Source organism: Rhinolophus hipposideros, assembly GCF_964194185.1.
Source record: "Rhinolophus hipposideros genome assembly, chromosome: 12".
In the NCBI taxonomy this organism is placed as follows: Eukaryota; Metazoa; Chordata; class Mammalia; order Chiroptera; family Rhinolophidae; genus Rhinolophus; species Rhinolophus hipposideros.
The window spans coordinates 11011124-11029733 of NC_138058.1; the positions used below are offsets into that span (position 1 = coordinate 11011124).

Here is an 18610-nt window from a genome sequence, read left to right on the forward strand (position 1 = left end):
CATGTTGCCATTGTACCGGTTCCCCTTCGTCCTAAAATGGTACAGTTGTTTTAAATAAAATGGGCAACCTTAATTTTGAGCTACATTTTTCTCATTGAGGTATTTTTTGACCAAAATTACTTTGTTTCTTGCGTAAGTTAACAACTCTCCCCATTCTGTTGCCCAAGAAATGTAGCCACCTGTGTTCTTCATCATCAAGTCCTGAATTGCAATACTGTGCAGACAGCCAAGCGCACAGTCAGCGGCACACACCCACCGCCCCCTACGTAGAGAAGACAGAGCCTCTTCTCTTCAGTCAGTCAGCACTAATGTGGTATTTTATTGGCTGAGTGACCACCACTGTCCTTAGAAGGTGTATTGTTACAGGTTTGCAAAGCTTTCTAAGATATTTGTAACTTTCTTAAATTGTACCATCCTTTCAGTGTGAAATACAGTTTTAAGTGAAAAGCATTTTCTTGTTGATCAGTTGTTCTTTGCAGGATCTCGTGTTTCGTCAAGAAAGGGTGCACATTATAAGTGTACACAGCAAAGAAAGGGGAGTATATATCTGCTGAAGATGTAAGATAGTTATAGAACCTGTTTTTAAATTTGTTCAGACTTGAAAATGTTGCTGTATTACAGTCCTCTTTTATTTGAAGTTGGTCTGCTTTACAAAACCATGCAGGGTGCTGAAGAAGCTAAGAATTTTGGCTTCAAAGGATGTAATGAGAAACCCTCATCATTTCACTTCTGTTGAAATCTTCTAGTAAGTTTTCACGTAGCAACTTCTAGTTCTCCGGTTAGAGTATCAAAGTTTTAAAAAGTTAGAGAAGTTGATTGTGTGCTGATTCTAGGATTAATATAGAAATTTTTATTCTGCAAGTGGCTCCCTTTATTTTTATTGATCTTTCGCCTAAAAACTTTTTTCTGAAGTGCAGAATATGGATTTTTTAAAAAAATTAATTGAGAGGTAATAAATTGGAGAATAAGCATGGGATCAGAAGTCAAGACTTTAATTCCGGGTCTTTTGTATTTATTAGCTGATCCCATCTTTTCTTACAGCTGAGGTTTTAACCTATTTAATTTCCACAAGCATCTCTAAAATGGTAGGAGTAATAAGAATGTTTTATCAAGCTCTCACAATTATGGGTTTTGCAGAATTGAAAATTAAATGTGGCTAAAATTCAAGTTAATATGTGAGTGATACTGTTTTGCTGAAACAAAATTGTTGCTTACAGTGCATATGTGATACTAACTAGTACATTGCGTGTTCTTTTGTGTTTGGAATGGCTGTCCAAATGTGGTTTTTAAAAAAGTTTTTAATTATGATAAATTACACATAACATAAAATACCACTTTAACCATTTTTAAGTTTATAGTTCAGCAGTGTTAGCTATATTCACCTTGTTTTGCAACTGGTCCCCGGAGCCTTTCCATGTTGCAAAAGGGAAACACTATACCCACTAAGGAGCTCCCTAGTTCTCCCTCCTCCACCCCCTGGCACCCACCATTCTACTTTCTGTTTCTATGAATTCGACTACTCCAGATACATACAGTGTTTGCAGAGTCATACAGTGTGTCTGTACTAGCGTATTCTACTTAGCATAATGTGTTCAAGCTTCATCTAGAACCTTGTAGCATGTATTCGAGTTGCTTCCTTTTTAAGGCTGAATAATACACCATTGTGTCTATCGGCCAGAGGAGTCCATGCCGTTTAAAGCAGTGCATGTGAGAGCACCAGCACCTTCATAACAAAACCTGGGCACTGCAGTCATGGGACAGTGCTTAGTTATGAAACGGTTATCCAAGTGAGCGCCCAAAATGCTTGGTTTTGTTTGTCTGTTTCATAAGTATAGTACTGAAATGACATTAATAATCTCACAGAGAACTCGTGGTTCTGAGACTGGACTGTTGAATTCCCATAAAGGAATCCCTGCTGGTGAGGATTAAGTGAGATCAAGTATGTAAAGTACCTGACTGGAATAGGCATAAAGTGAAGGTTAATTTTCTTTTCTCAGTTCTCTTTACCTGCCATGGTTATAAAATTGACAGTTTGTTATTTTGCTCTATAAAGAGGTGGATTTTTTTTTTTAATAAGATTGACATGAGGGACACACATGAGTGTCTGGTGCATACAGGAAATAAAAAAAATAGTATTTTCAAATTTTTTGTCATGTGTAAAGTTTACCTTTATTATGTTGTTTAGTAAACGTGTATTGAAAGCACTTAACTTTATAATAAGACATGCCAAGTATTGTGTATCTCTTTAAAAACATATTTTGTTAAATATAGTGGCTTAGGGAAACTGATAACTGATCTTAAATTTCTAGATCAAATATTTAGGATTATTGCTAGTAAAAATGATTGCCAAATTGCTTTGTCATAGAGGAGATTTTCTCAGCATCTTGCTCGTGTTTCAGACCACCACTGCCTAGACTCAGTCGTGAAGCCACAAATATAAATAATAGTTATACCTTCTCTTCAAATGTCCTCGATCTTCTGTACTGGTGTTTTAATAGACTTTCTGGAAGTTGGTGTAGGCCGGTAGGGATGTATGATGATACATACATACAGATACACAAATACTTAGTGCATGCATAGATGCAAATGATGATGTGGACAATATTGCTTGTTGAGGGAATAATCGAAGTGAAAACCCCTTAAATCTTTGCCTTCTACTCATAAATATTGTTAGTATCTAGTACTATCAGACATAGAACTTCCGTTATAGAGGATGAACTCAGTTGAGCTGGCGTGATTATCAATTGACAAATTATCAATTGACGTGATAATACACACGTCATTAAAGATGGTTTACTTTCACCAGGTTGTCAGAGCACTCTTGCTGACTTTTTGATGGGTTGTAGAGTTGGTTTTGTAATACTGATTTTGTTTTCTGTGATAGTATTTGATGTAATGGAACCTACTTATAATGGAATATGAGCAGTGGTAAAACATAGAATTTGTCTAGAAACTAAATAGATTTATAATAGTTTAGATCTAAAATGAACCTTAGAGGTCATGTGCTCAATCATCCCATTTGACCTCTGTCACACTAAAACACAAAAGATACTAGAAAAGTTCTTAATGTCACCTGGATGATTATGGCTAGATTATGGATAGAGTCAGACTAGACCCAGGACTTTGGATTTCCTGTTCACTGTGTTTCCCCTTAAATCACGTTTTTTATTGGCCAGAATAGAGAAAATATTTGCTGTAAGTACTTTCTGTTCTGTGACTTTTAAACTTCTTAAATTTTGTATCTGTTTTGTGTATAACACATTGTAGTTTATTAGATAATCAAGATATGTGAGTTGTTAACCTGCCCTTTCCAGTGTCTTGCTAATTTCTGTATGTGTGTATTTGTTTTTCCTCATTTACATTTTTCTGCTTTAGTTTTTTTATCTGTAAAATTGGGTGTGATGTGACTTGCTTTGCTTTCCCTCATAAACTCGTGAAATAGTTTTCAAATTTTGTTTGCTGGCGGTAATGGTTTTAGTGCATATAATCGTACAGTAGCTTTGTAAGGGATCTTCAATATTTTGTCCATGAGGAGACTGAGACTGTTTCTTCATGAGGAGTCAGTGGCCGAGATGTCAGTTACTGTTCAGTGTCACCCTGCAGCTGGGAAGCAGATCCTCTCTCCAGGCTTGCACCCTGCGGACTTGATCCAGTCGGAGTTTTGGGGGCCACACACCTGGACCTGAGTTGGGGCTCTCCCACTAGCTGTGTGTGACTTGGGAAATTTACCTTAATCTCTCCAATCTGGGATTTGTTTTTCTGTACATTAATCTGCCTAAAGTTGATGTTATTTATAAGAAACTTTATTAAGTGCACTAATGAATAATAATTTGCTTGTTTAAAAATGTGGTAGAGCTTTAAAGAAATAATTCAGTTGGCATATGGCCCTTTAAAAATCTTTTGTAAGAACCAATTGTTTTTTTTTTTTTCTGATAAAGTCTTTTTGGGAGCTGCCAAGCCTCAGAGACACTGTTTTACTTAAAGGTTCTTCACCAAAATGTCAGTAATAATCGGTGGTGATGATATTTGTTGGTGATTCAGTTGCCTTTTGAATACTCTAATGAACTTAATACGCACGGTGAAGATGTGTAATGAGGTTTGAGGAATGTGAATTTTATTTACTAACTACTTGAATTGGTCCAGTCGGTTTAACTGGATTAATCTCGTTTATATCAATGTGGGAAATGAAATGGTTATTAGGTCTCTAAATGTTCTTTTAGTTCTGACATTCTCTAGTGTAACACTAACTGTAAAGATTTGGAGGATAGACTTTCCCTAAATGTATGCCAGGCTGTTTGGGCTGACGGAGTGGTTCCTGGCCTCTGTCCATTGTGCACTGTTGTTAGTTCTGTTTGGTTTGACAAGGCCACCAACCATGTGTCAGCATATGTACTGACTTCCATCATTTTTCGTAGGGTCTAGGGCAGCAGTCTTAAGCATTAGACATTGCTTGAAAGGAGTTCTGATGTTCATCATGCTTCATAATAACAGTTTTTATATTGAGTGCTTCCTATGTGCCAAACTTACTTTGTCGTTATGGCCTTATTTGTTTATTTGTAAAGGAAGAGGAGAAAACTTAAAGGAGTTCAGTGCTTGTCCAAAGTCACACAGCTAAAGAATGTTAAAGTCAAGATTAAACCCATGTCAGTCTGACACCATAGTTTATGTGATCTCACCTTTTAATAGATTGGTTTTCATGGTCTACTTCAAACGGAAGAAATGTACGAAGTTTCAAAATTGAACTTCAAGGAGCCCCCTTACCTTCATCCCGTAAAAGGACAAGGAACTCTCCAGGTTTTCCAGTTCCAAATTTCTACAGTCATTAGATTGCAAAGAGCACCTAGTAGAAGGCAGAGTGCTTCATGAGTGTGTATATGCAAAGGTAATGTGTTCCTGGCAGCCTGCTACTTTCCATTTCACTTAATGCAATTGCAATTGGTTAAGGAAAGTTGTAGATTAACTTATTTAAGGTAAGCCAGGTTCTAGTCTTAGGGAAAGAAAGAAGTAAACTATAGTTTCCTGACTGGCTAGCTGTTTAATTTCCACCGTTTTACGTTAAGTCACTGTGATGCTCTGGTTTAAATTTTGTGATCCCCAAGCCCGGAAAACCTTCCATTAAGAATCTGAATTAATTTCACTCAAAAGTTGTTTTCATTTCTCTTTCTGGTGCTCTGTCCAGTTTGGTAGCCACTAGCCACATGTGTGCACTTGAAATGTGGCTAGTCTAAATTGAGATGTAAATGTAAAATACACTTATATTCCTGGAGAGTTAGTATGAAAAGAAAGAATGTGAAATATCCCAATGTTTTGTATTTGATTACATGTTGAAATAATATTTTGGATCTATTGGTTTAAGTAAAAATAGTATTAAAACTAGTTGCACCTTTTGCTGTTTTTAATGAGGTTACTAGAAAGCTTTCAATTATATATGTGGCTTACATTTCTGTGTCACATTATATTTCTATCAGACAGTTGCCAGTATATGTGATCAGTAACATAAAATGAATTCCACGGTGTAAGAATTTACCAAGAATTGATCAAACCTGGCATATCTATATGTGCTGTGTTAGTTTTTTTCCTTTTTCTAAAGACCAAAACTCACCTAATTAGATAGTTTTTGTTATAAAAGTGGTCATTTAAATACTTGGACCTGTGTTGCTTGGGCTTGAGGAAAATATGTTGCTTGAATAACAAAGTAGATATATAAGCCTCCTATGACACCCCACCTCCACCGAGGGTACAGCTGTTGCCAGGGGTGGTGTGATTTAGAGCTTTCATTAGGATAATAGGTGAAAGAAATAGAAACTCTGTTGAAAATAATTAGCTTAATGTGATAATAGTGAATGCCAGTCAAACTAGTGAGTCAAAAATTTCTTTTTATGGGAAAGCATAAAATACATTGATTCTTGTTTTAAGCTATTTTTCCGTGGTTTTATTGAGAATAAAGTATTTTGAAACAAAGTTAAGAAAACTATGTTTCTTGGTCTGCAGTGTGTTTTTCTGTATTGGTGAACTTTGTTTTTTGGCTTTGATGCAAATTCATATTAGGAAACTGAATAAGATTATTTCAGCTTTTCTTATATTTTCTTAAAATTTAAAATTATTTCATAGGAGTGAAGTCTGTTGTTAAAACCTTACAGTAAGTCTGCTCATAGTAAGTATGAGCAGTTTATCTGACAACGACTGTTAAAATAAGTCCTCACTTAACGTCATCAATAGGTTCCGTGACTTTCAGCAAAATGACATACAACAAAACCAGTTTTACCACAGGCTAATTAATACAAACAAGAATTAAGTTCCTAGGGCGTCTCATCAACTTAAAGAAATGACCTTATTTGAGGACCTGCTATATTCTAAAGGAGCTGTAGGATTAGAGTCTCTGTAAACTGACTTTACAGTTGTGAATTTTTAAAAATATAAGGTACCAATATCATGTTGCTAAATGTAGTCAAAATTTAAAAATATTTGCTCCATTATGCGTATTTGATTCATTACTTGAGGTCCCTCTTTGCTCTTCTAGGCCCCTCTTAGCAGTAGATGTTTTGTGTTGGTTGGCTGTCTCTAGCAGCCAGAGGAAGAGGATGTGCTGAGGCAAAATAGCTTTGTCACCTTGTGATTTACCTCCCGACTTCATCTACTGGCAACACAGCCCAGGAGAAAGTGAACCAGTGATAATGTTGAATGGCCTGTTTAGGGGATTATTCAGCTAGGACTCTGCTTATGTATAAAGTTCTTTATATATTTTAACAATTGATCTTACAGATCCTTCTGCTGAGGAATTGAGGAAGCTAATGATGTTGCATGGGGGCCAATACCATGTGTATTATTCCAGATCCAAAACAACACACATTATTGCCACAAATCTTCCTACTGCCAAAATCAAAGAATTAAAGGGGGAAAAAGTAATTCGGCCAGAATGGATTGTGGAAAGGTAAGTTTAATTTTTTAATTAAAAAATTTTAAAAATTGGAATATGTTTTAGTTCTCTTACAGATACTTACATTGCCTTTTACCTTAAGAGTGAAAAGTAATTAATTTCTTAAACAACACCACCATACTCTTTAACTTCATATTGATAATTCAGGTGGCCTAGGATTTGATGTCCTATTGAAAGTAGTACGTTAGTGTTCTTGGAACCTCAGCTATCAGGAATTAGGGGCGATGACTCAAGTAAGCAGCACGAAGCACTGATGGGAGGGAGCTGATTAAGCAAGTTATCCATTCGACAAATATTTGTGCACCTATTATGGGGTAGGTAGTGCTCCATGTAGTTGGGAAATATCAGCGAACAAAACAGATCTCTTCCCTATCACTTGGAGTTTACATTCTACTGGGGGGAAACAGATACTGAACAATATGCTTAATACATGAGTAAACTATATCACATGTTAAAAGTTAATGAGTAAACTATATCACATGCTAAGGGGGAAAAAGAAGATCAAGGGAATGTGTAGGAATGAGGGCAAAGAGGAAGAACAATTTGCTGTATTCATATATATTTTTTAGCTATTATAGTATGGTTCTTCTGTTGGTTTGGAATTGATAATCTTGTAAGTCGGTGTTGGCCATTCATCATAACTACCTAAATTTATACGTCATCTGGAACTTTGGACATGAGCCATAATTTAAGTGACTTACATTTTGAAATAGTATGTAAATGTATGAGTGATTGCTAGATTTATAAAAATTGAAAGTAAAAATATTAAAAATCGTAATTTTATGTATGAATAGATTGTCATCATTTTATGAAAGAATGGTCAAATTGTATAATGGGGTGCTAGTGAAACAATTCTAGTGCTAATTGACTAAAACAAGTAGTTTTAGTCAACTTCAAGTTTTTTTAAATCCTAAGTTCCACTACCTCTGACACTTTCCGTGAATTTATTCAGCAGATTTAGTACTGCTCAGTTCCTTTGCATAGCAGGTGTAGCAGCCCAGACTCAGTGGGAAGCAGCAGAGCAGTGGGAGGGCTGTGCTTGGGCCCTGGAGACACCTAGGTTCGCATCAGAACTCAGGAATTGAGTGTCCCTGTCATCTTGTGTAACTTTGGGAAGAGTTATGCAGTCATCCTGCACTTCATCTCTTCATTTGTAAAGGAAGGCTAATATCTACCTGCTATGGTTGGTTATGTGAGAACTGGAAATAATTTGTGCAAGCTAGTACAACGCCTGGTACATTGCAGAGGCGTATATGTGAGAAGTAATTGCTGTTATTTTTATTCTGTAAATATTAAAAAATAAATTCCAAAAGGTCAAAGGTACATTTTAAAATAAGTTCATTTGGCTTCCAGAAAGCCAAATGGATTTTATAGATTAAGGGTGTTTTAAACCTGGGGAGATTAAGTTGAAGGCCCATCCCTAGAGCATCTCACTGATTCCTTGTGCTGTGTTCTCAAGACCGTGCCTCTGTCCATTCATTATATAAAACCAGTGAGCACAGCCTTGAGCTGTGTGTGTCTCCTTAAAAAGGAACGGTGGCATTTTCAGTATAAGAAGGATCATTCCAGAGTCAGCTGTGCGTTGTCACATGCAGACGTTCCAGTCCTGTCCTTGTGCTAGGGCTACAATTTGGATCTGGGGATATTAGTCTGGCTTTGGAGGGAATGGAACGATCCCTGGACAGTAGGAAAATGGGAGTAAAGAGCTCTCTTGCTGGGTAGGACTTGATTTGCTTCGAAAATGTGTTTTTCTTACAGCTGTTTTCTTTACACCTGCTCTTCTGGCGCTGAATGCAACTAGAGAAATAATGCAATAGAAAAAGCAACTGTGGCAGTTATAGGTTTTAAAATTCACCTTAACAGATTTCATTTTACTTGGAAATCAGGCTTAATCATCTGTTTTTAAATAACAAGCAAGTTAAGATATCATGATTTCATGGCCTATTTCCTTCATTTTATATGTGTGAAGGCAGGGCTAATAAGGTTACCTGATTTGCCCAAGAACAGCAGGACACCGGGTCCACATTTTCGGACTCCTACTTGGGTCTGCTCTTTGTCATTTAATTAAGCTTGCTGTAGGTGAACTGGCCCGTGTGGAAATGGATCAGTCTGCGCATATACCTTAATACATAAAATAAATGCCCGGTGGCTACTGTGTCATAACATGGGACATTTTGGTTAAATCACAGTGCTGCTTTCTCACACACATATTAATCCCAATCTTGTTAATCTCTTCTAAGCAGTGTTTTAATGAGATTTTATTCTACTTAAAATTTTCGACATTGTATTAGCTGTTTAATGGATGACACAGGATATTCTCTTCTATGATTACCTTTCTTGTTTTTAGTTTGAGCATTTTAAAAAGCAACTACCACTTCTTAGTGTGTGGGGTGATTACTTGGCTTTGGTTAGAATACTCTGGTGTCTGTGTGTGTGCCATGAAACCTGAGTTAATGTACGCATGATTACAGGGCCATGGGCACTGAGGGGCAGGAAAGTCCTTAATGAGAAGAAGCCTGTGTGCAGTAGTGGAAGGCCTGAGATTATTGTACTGAAACTTCTGCCTTGCAAATCCTGCACTTGCATATAGTATAAGTTAGTAGTGCTCACATTTTTGCCATATTCCTTTTCTTCAAATAATTTTACATTGAAATTTGAGTGTAGAGTAAATAGTTTATCAGAAGCTGCTGTGATCCACCCAGGGCCTCATCAAGCCTGAGGAGTGCCATGGTACGCAGTTTGAAAACATTGTCCTAAGTTATTACAGGTCGAGTTTGTTTTTGTTCTTCATTTTGTGTTTTCTTCTGAGCATACGAGCCTGCCTCCTGTGGTTAGGTTCTTCTCATGGTTCTACTGTGAGTGGAGGGCTGTGGTCTCCATTGTTCCAATTCTGCCGCTCACTGGGGTCTTCCATGAGAGTGACTGAGTCTCAGTTTGTCCTTTCTTTTTAAGTTCCCAAACTCTGCGTTAGCACATTTGTCATATACTCAGATACTCTGAGGGTCCATATTTCATATGGGTTGAAACTTTGTTTCTAATTACATGTAGTGTCAATACTACAGTGCTTATACAACTCACCTGATTGCAACTTTATCTTTCATGATTTTTTTCATTTCCCTTGTGTTTTTGTGTCTTCCCTGAATTTATTCTCCATAGAAAATGTGCATGACTCTAAAAAAACAATCTGGACAATGAAGGAGAAAGGGCAAGAAGTCATGTACATATTTTCATACCTGTTTATTTCCTTCTCGGAGCTCATTTGTCTTGGTGAGTGGTTGGAAAGTTTAGGTAGCGGAGGTGGGGTGAAGGGAATTTTAATTTTGATACATCAGGATGATTTTTGCGTAATACTGGAATAATAGGCAAAAACAGCTCATTTTTTCCTTAGCACATAATCACATCTTTTGTTACCTTAAATCACTTTTGAACATGGAAGAACTTGGATACCTGAATGGATAGACAATGGGGATACCAGTGTTAGATGCTGCTTTTCTAATAGAGGATGACTGCAACATTGACTGAAACTGTAAACACATTTGATGGACAGAATTGTTTCCTGTAAAGAAAGTGCTATTACTACAAGCCAGCAAGAAAGGTTTGGAATAGAAATTAATGTAGTGATGATTTTGTTGTATCTTCATTTTTGTAAAATTTCCCAAAATCTGGTTATAACTGTCAGTGTAAATTCATTGTGAGTTGGTAGAAATAGGATATGGTTTAGAGAACTATTAGATACAAAGTTTTGTTTTAGATATAACTTAAATGCAGTGGGCTGTAGGACCGAGCAAGAACTAAATTAAGACTCTTCAAAATAGGTGAGTATTTCACTTGTAATGAATCTGTGTCTGATCCATTGTATGGAATGTAAACTCATAAAAATCAGAATATATTTTCAGTGTACAGTACATGGAAAGCTCAGTAGGTAAGGAAGTCGTCTTGGTAAAGTGAAGCTCCTTTTAATTTTGAAATTTTGATTTTGATATTTGGCTCTATTTTTTCTAAGATAAGTGGCGAAATTAAAAACTTAAGAAATTAATCCCTGAGAGCTGTTAAAGAAGATCTTTTAAAAATATGCTTTCAGATTATGTTTCTGGCTGTATATCTGTAGATAGATAAGCAGGAATAATTAGCAGTATACAATAAATATGTAGTTGTTTTAGCTTCGGATTAAAAGAATTTCTTGTCTAACAGTAGTGTATTGGGCTTTACTTCCTTTTACTAGGTGTCTCTGAGGAGATCTGATTTGAGACCTGCAGTATTTAAATTGGCTCTCATTGTGTATCAGTCTCCATGGACTTAGTTACATAAGCCTAAAAATTCTGCTGGGAGACATGGCTCTTGTTAGGAGTGGGACAAGGTCCTACACCCTGTGTGTGATCAGTGTTGACCATAGTACAGAGCACCCTGAAAATCCGTGTCACCCCAGCATGCTGTCAGTGGGTGGGAGAAACGAGCATGATCACAGGCATTTCCTCTGTTCATTGCCCTCTGGCCTCCTTCAGGTGTAGTTTCACTCTCTGCCACCCCTGAGTTATAACTACATGTGAGGAGAAGGGTGGGAGGCTAGGGTTAGGGTCCTGCTTCAGGTATTAAGTGCCTCTATTTCTGGGGGGAGGCGGGGGCAGGTGAGATACAACAGTTGACACCAACTGCTAAAGGAAGAAAAGTTTGATACAGAATAAAGTAATAAATGGTCTAATTTTAGGATTTTGATTCTAATGTTTGAATATAATCTGTAATCTTTATAAAACTAACTTAGCCCAATAATAAGTCTATTTAAGTAAATACAACTTGAGGTGTTGTCACTAGTATGTTCTTTACCATCATAATTTAATAGTTTTAGCATTTTGGATACAGTTTAAGCACTTGAGGTAGAATGACTAACTACCTACTAATGTATAAAGGCCATAGTCTGAAACATTATGTAGTTCCATTTTTAGAGTATATATGTTTTCCTGTATTCACAGTTGACTCGGTATTTTAAATTGGTTTTTTTGTAAGCCAATTCAGTCATTTCTTACCTGGTTGTTACTTTTTTAAATAAATGTTTTCTGTAGTGCCCTTTGAGAAAATTAAAATGTCAAAACTCTTGAAAATTATTTTCAGTCTATTTACTAATGTCTTCCAAAATAATTAAAATACGACTTTCTTAGTGTGTATTTTAGGTTTAAAGCCCAAGATGTGTTTAGAAATATTTCCTGATACTTAAGGGGCCTGTTTTAAAGTGTGTATATTAGCATAGATATATTGGTTGGCTATTTTAAAATTTGAATTGAAAATGATATTTTAAACAGTATAATAACCATGCATATAAATCAATTTATTAGAAAACAACTTAGTTTAAGACCACTTAATCAAGTTAGTTTTAGCTCGGAAGATGCACAGAGGAAATAGGTAGGTGTTTGGGGGTGTCAGTGTGACGGTACTACCACCTCAGATTACAGTAATCCTCGTGTTGCCTTGGTCTTTTCTGCTGATGTCTTAAATACATAAGAATAGTATAAATTAGTTATTACTCTTAAAGTTGAGGTTGTTTATTTTGTCATATTTTTTGTTTTGTAATGTTTCACGTTTAATAGAACTAACAAGAATTGTGGAAATTGAGAATCATCATCCAGTTTACTTATTCTGGGAAAACTTAATATGTGATGGGATTTGAGAAAGTCTTGATGATTCTGTGTCAATTGTTTGAGGGAGAATTGTAAATGTGAAAATCATGATGATGAAAATACTGACTAATCCAACTCTGCTTGTAGTTTTGCTCATCCTACTCTACAGTTGTTTTTGTCTCATGTTTTTGTCTCATGTCTCATGGATTGTTGGCCACTCATTTTTTAAATCTCATGTGTGTCTTTTTATGAACGGAATGTCATTCATTCTTAATTTAAGTGTTTAAGATTATATTGTATTAGGACCACTAAGGCAGAGGGAGAAGGAATAAACTAAGAAAACAGGTGACTTGTTGAAATACTGTCATTATTAAGAACACTGACTCTTCATGAAGCTTATTTCCCCAAGTATTGAACTCTTAAATTGGTGTTACTTTTTTGTTTCAGCATCAAAGCTGGACGACTTCTGTCCTACATCCCCTATCAGCTGTACAGCAAGCAGTCCACTGTGCAGAAAGCTCTCAGCTTCAATCCTGTATGCAAACCTGAGGACCCCGTCCCCGGTCCAAGCAATAGAGCCAAACAGCTCAACAGCAGGGTGTAAGTTTGTCTGGAGAGGGAAAGCTACTGAGCTGGGTGTTAGCAGTGGGTATGGCCCCTGCTCTGCTGAGGTGGGAAACAAATATGAAACCTGGCCATTCATCTGTGTTAAACATGTTGAAATAGGGGCGTGGGTGTCTTCCCTAAAAATTGTTTTTGTCGTAAACGTTCCATAAATAAAATGTAAATAGGGAAGCTTTTTCAGTCATTTTAGAGTCCCATGTTAAACTAGTGGACCTTGAATTAGAAGCAAAATTTTCCATGGGTTTTCCTGAAAGTAATTATTTCCACACAAGAAATTTGCTATAGAATGTTGCTTTCTCAGAAAATGAACTGATTACACCAACTGTATTTTTATGTGCCATGCATAAAGATAGTTAACAAAAATGTTAACATTTCTAGTTTGTTTTTGAAAAATTCTAAATTTATAACAATGATAAACGTAAATATTTTATATCAATGGAAATTTAGTTTTTGACCCTAAAATTTAGTTGTTACAGAGTTAGAGGTGAATCTAGAGTTTATTCCTGTGACTGATTTTTAAAAATATATTGATTTAAGCTTTAATTACAATAATCCTAGGTAAATTGGTTTCACAATTAATTGGTGTGGACCTTAACTTGTATTATCAGGTGGCTCATTATCATCAGCCTTCTCCTTATTTGTGAAATTGCTTGCTTTGGGAGTTGTATATATTTTTTCCAGAAGACCAGGAGTCTAATTAATCTGGGAGGATCCGATGTCACTACCTTCTGTAGTTTTTGTTGTCATTTGTTCTTTAATTTGTACCCACTTTAAGCATATTCAAATGTTTTTACATTGCCTAAAACTTTTAATTGTTTTAGTACCGTGAAGATATACAAGTAATATTAGAAAACCTCTTCGATACACAACTTCATGTTTTTTTCTTTCCCACACTAATAAAAGTAGACAATAGAGTAGCTTCCCTTATCTGCAGAGGATTATGTTCTAAGACCCTAGTGGATGGTAGGGTTCAGACTGTCCACTGGGAGTCTTGGAACATAATGTATACTATGTTAAAAACATGTACACTACGTTTTTTCCTATACATATATACCTATGATGAAGTTTAATTTATAAATTAGGCACAGTAAGAGAGTAACAATAATAACTAATAACATAGAACAATTGTAATATACTATGTTAAAAGTTAAGTGAATAAGGTTTGTCTCTCTCTTGCAAAATACCTTATTGTACTGTCACCCCTCTTATGATTATGTGAAATGATAAAATGCCTATGTAATGAGGCTACTCAGACACACAGTTTAAAACTTATGAATTATTTATTTCTGGAATCCTCCATTTAATATTTTCAGACTGCAGCTAATTACAAGTTATTGAAACTAGAAAGTGAAATTGCAGCTAATTACAAGTTATTGAAACTAGAAAGTGAAACTGATAAGGAGGGGACTACTTGTACGTGATTTTGGAAATTCTCCTTTGTGTCAATTTTAGGAAGAATTTACCTAGTAGATTTTACTTCTTGATATTCGTACATTTACTCTATTGCCTAATAAATGTATATTTACCAGTGACATGTTTCCAGTACTTTGTAAATATATCCATTTGTCTAGGCTAAAAAACTATAGTACAGAAAAAAATGTATATTTGCACTGTGTTTTCTTCCCAGTATATACATTTCTGTTGCATGTATTGCTAGTATAATTGTAAAGAATCTTAATATTTGCGACACAGAAAAATAGATGATAAGACTTTTCTGACTTCACTTTTGTTGCTTTCTGTGATCCTTATTTTTTGGTATGTTCAATACACTTTGCAAATTTCTTTGAAATTCTTTCAAGTGATTTTTCTTTTGCTCCCTTCGTCTTTATGTCATGGGCCAGACTTTCTCTGACATGTAACAAATTAGATTTTCGTCCTTCCTCTTTTAATTGTTTCCAGTTGGTCGTCTTTTTCCCTTTCACTGTGTGATCATCTGTGAGGAATGGACCTACTCAGAGTTGGCCGTCATATTCCATGAGATGGTCAGCTAGAGCCAACCCAGAAATGGGTGGTAATGTTTTGCATCTGACTCGCATGACATTTGAGTGTATTCAATTCAGACTGTCTTCAATAACATACCACGTTGGTATTAGAATGAGGGACTTTAGATCAAATTTGGTAATACTGTGGTAATCTCTTATGCCTTAGTATTGTGTATGGTACCCTCATCTGGAGCCTGAAATGGAATTGGATTAATGCTTTCGGTGTTTCTGAGAATGAATTAATGCTCTATAATTCAGGTTTTTGCTTTTGTTACTTAGATTCTTTTGAATGCAAATGAATTATGTTTTTATTACAGAGTACTACCAAGCAAACCTCTAGAGGAGCCAGAATGTGAATTTATCATCACATTTGCTATAGGACCTGCATTTATTTATAAACCTGACATCAGGAAACTTGGTCCAGGTTGCCTTGGACCTCCTTGGCATCTAAATATGCTTTTCTTAGAAATGAAATGCCACTTACCTTGTTATTAGGGCAAACGTCCTCATTTTTCTAGGGACCAACTTTACTGACTTACCTATACACATTGACCTGGTTCTTTCTTTTTATCTAGTTGTGTAACAGTCGGCTCTATTAAGGCCCCATAATGAATATATGTTAATTCAGCAATTTTTTATTGACTACCTAGTATGTTCCAGATGCTGTGCTTTTAAACTGGATATTTAGAGCTTACAGATCCCAATTAATTTTAGTGGGAAAAGTAATTGAAATAATTTTTTTGGATCTTTTTTCTTAATCTTAAAAAATTTCCATTATATTTCTTCTTTGGGAGTGTCTGAAGTTTTTTAAAAAAACAAAACTAAAAGACTATTAATGTTCTAGAATTTTCCTACTTATTTTGCTACTTTGGTTTAGCAAAGAATCATCTCAAGAAAAAGAATGTAAAATTTGTGGCTTCATCTTTTAGTTTTTTGGGGGACATGTCAAAATGTGTATTACTAAGACAGTATTTAAATGAAAAATTGTTTTAGCTTTAAAGTCAGGCATTATTAATTTACGAACAATTTTTTTTCCCTGCTTTAGAAATCATATAATTAAGAAGATTGAGACAGAAAACGAAGTCAAAGTCAATGGAATGAACAGTTGCAATGAAGAAGATGCAAATAATGATTTTAGTTTTGTGGAGCTGGAGCAGGTCTTTCCAGGAAGGAAACAAAATGGAATTCCGCATCACAGAGACAGCCCTGCCATTTTTAATGGACACACTCATAGCTCTAACGGTGCCTTAAAGACACAGGCTTGCTTGGTGCCCATGGGCACCAGTGTTGCCAGCAGGCCGTCCCCAGACTCTGCCCAGGAGGAGGGGAAGGCTGAGCACAGCAGCTCTGACTTCAGAGACTGCGGTGGGCATCAGGTGTCACTCTCCACCAGAGACACAGGTGCTTTGCGGAATCCACACAGAACTAGTTCCTCCTCGTCGTCATCTTTGCACACTAACACAAAAATAAATGGTGCTCACCACTCCACTGTCCAGGGGCCTTCAAGCACAAAAAGCACTTCTTTGGTACCTACTCTTAGCAAGGCAGCGCCTTCAGTGCCATCCAAACCCTCCGACTGCAATTTTATTTCAGACTTCTATTCTCACTCAAGACTGCATCACATATCAACGTGGAAGTGTGAATTGACTGAGTTTGTCAATACCCTACAAAGACAAAGTAGTGGTATCTTTCCAGGAAGGGAAAAGTTAAAAAAAATGAAAACAGTCAGGTCTGCACTTGTAACTGACACAGGTAGATACTTGCTAAAATTGTTTTCTTAAGAAACAGTCATGCTTGTTCATTTTGTTCTTAAGCTATCGTTGGTATTCAGATTAATACCTCATTTTGTTCTTAAGCTATCATTGGTATTCGGATTAATACCAAGCTCTCATAATCTAAAAGTCTTTAGGAATGTCAGGTTATGTAAATTACAATAAGTATAATGGATTATTGAAAACCTTATTTGTGAAAATACTTTTTAATTAGATATAAGTGTGGCTAATTGATATTTCTTAAATTTAAACAGTAACAGGCTTGGGATTCTTAACATTCATTCCTCATGTAGACTTTATAAGCTGTTGAAGTTTTGAACTATGTAATATATAATGTGTATTATATTCAGTGTTTAAATTCCTGTAAGAATGAATTGGTTTGGTAAGAGTAACTGTTGATTTCAAGAAGCTTGCATCTTAATGATTTTTAAGTAATTAAGTAACTGACATAGCTGTTATCTTTATAGTGGTAAACTTGGAGTGAGATTAAGTATTTTCATACTTAAGTAGATTGGTTAATTCTGTTTTGTTTTTAGTAACTGTCATCAAAAAACAAACAAAACCAGCAGTTACAGGCTATGTTTCTGTGCCAGCCATAAATTGGTATCTGGTTTGAAGTTTTAGTTCTTTTTACAGGTTATACTTCTTTTTTTTTCAGGGGAGGGATCTCAGAGAATCTCTAACATTACCCTTTAATTTATAGCTGTGGAAACTGAGGTGCAGAGAGAAGCTCATGGTTCTGTCCTAGAAAGTGAGAGCCTCTCCGTGTGGGCTTTTTCTGTCATATTGTCCTGTGTTTGATGTGTTTCTAAATGCTTTTGTTATTTATGAAGTATTTCAGAGTAATACTGTAAGTATTAGATTATCCTGACATCATACCTTGGCCTTGTAACCTAAAGGCCATTTAATTTTGAGAGCTTCAAAGAAGTCTTATGCATTAGTTCCGTGCATGGGAATAAAATGAGAAAATTTTGTGTTGTATAAAAGCATTCAGTAGGTATTTGGTATATGCATCCTGTACTACTTGAATGTTTAAAGTCATTGTTTTGGGTTGTTTGCATTGTGTTTATGTAATACTTTTATACAGCAGAATTATGATTGTTAAGATTTATTTTACTAATTATTTCTCAAGGTAATATAGAGGGGAGCCAGGAAGGCTGTGGCTTTGAAGTTAGGTAGCATAGCCTGAACCCCCGTCCTGGCTCTGCCACTCTCATGCAGCAGGACCATGGGCAGTTCGACACCTCTGAGTCTCAGTTTCCCTTTCAGTGGCCTGAGCGGTTGTCCATGCTGCTGCCCTGATGGGGCTGTGAGCTTAGGGAAGATGATATGAACCTAAGGCTCAGGGCCTCACTCATATTGAGAACTAGGTAAATGCTTTCAGTCACAACTTAGTGAATGGAGTCATCTGAACCTTTGGGGAGAGTAAATATAAGTTTGTCAAAGCCTATTATGAAGAGTAACCTTTAAGTATCCTTAAATCCAGCAGAGGAAAGCACTTTTATGAGATCAGAACTTTTTACAAGATCAGGGTTCTAATTTTCAAGACTTGTGTATCTTTGAGGACCAGGGGAAAGGGAAAGGATGAGAGCGATGGAGAAGAAAGCTCTGGTTGTGGCTGGATACCTGTTAAAATAACTCTGATGAGTCTCCTTATAGCTCAGGGCAATTAGAAACCAGAGACAT

General features: G+C 36.1%; 1 protein-coding gene across 6 annotated transcripts in view; it reads left to right on the top strand.

Moving 5' to 3' along the window:
- Positions 1 to 18610, top strand: part of REV1 (REV1 DNA directed polymerase) — a 90878-nt gene that overhangs the window by 36407 nt on the left and 35861 nt on the right. For 4 of the 6 annotated variants that reach the window (XM_081068471.1, XM_081068469.1, XM_081068470.1 and 1 more), the window contains 3 exons: positions 6763 to 6931; positions 12994 to 13146; positions 16198 to 16904. In XM_081068471.1, coding sequence (XP_080924597.1) covers positions 6763 to 6931; positions 12994 to 13146; positions 16198 to 16904 — 1029 coding nt within the window. Of the gene's footprint in view, positions 1 to 4686; positions 4883 to 6762; positions 6932 to 12993; positions 13147 to 16197; positions 16905 to 18610 lie in introns of all 6 variants that reach the window. The other 2 variants (XM_081068474.1, XM_081068473.1) reach the window with 1 other exon arrangement.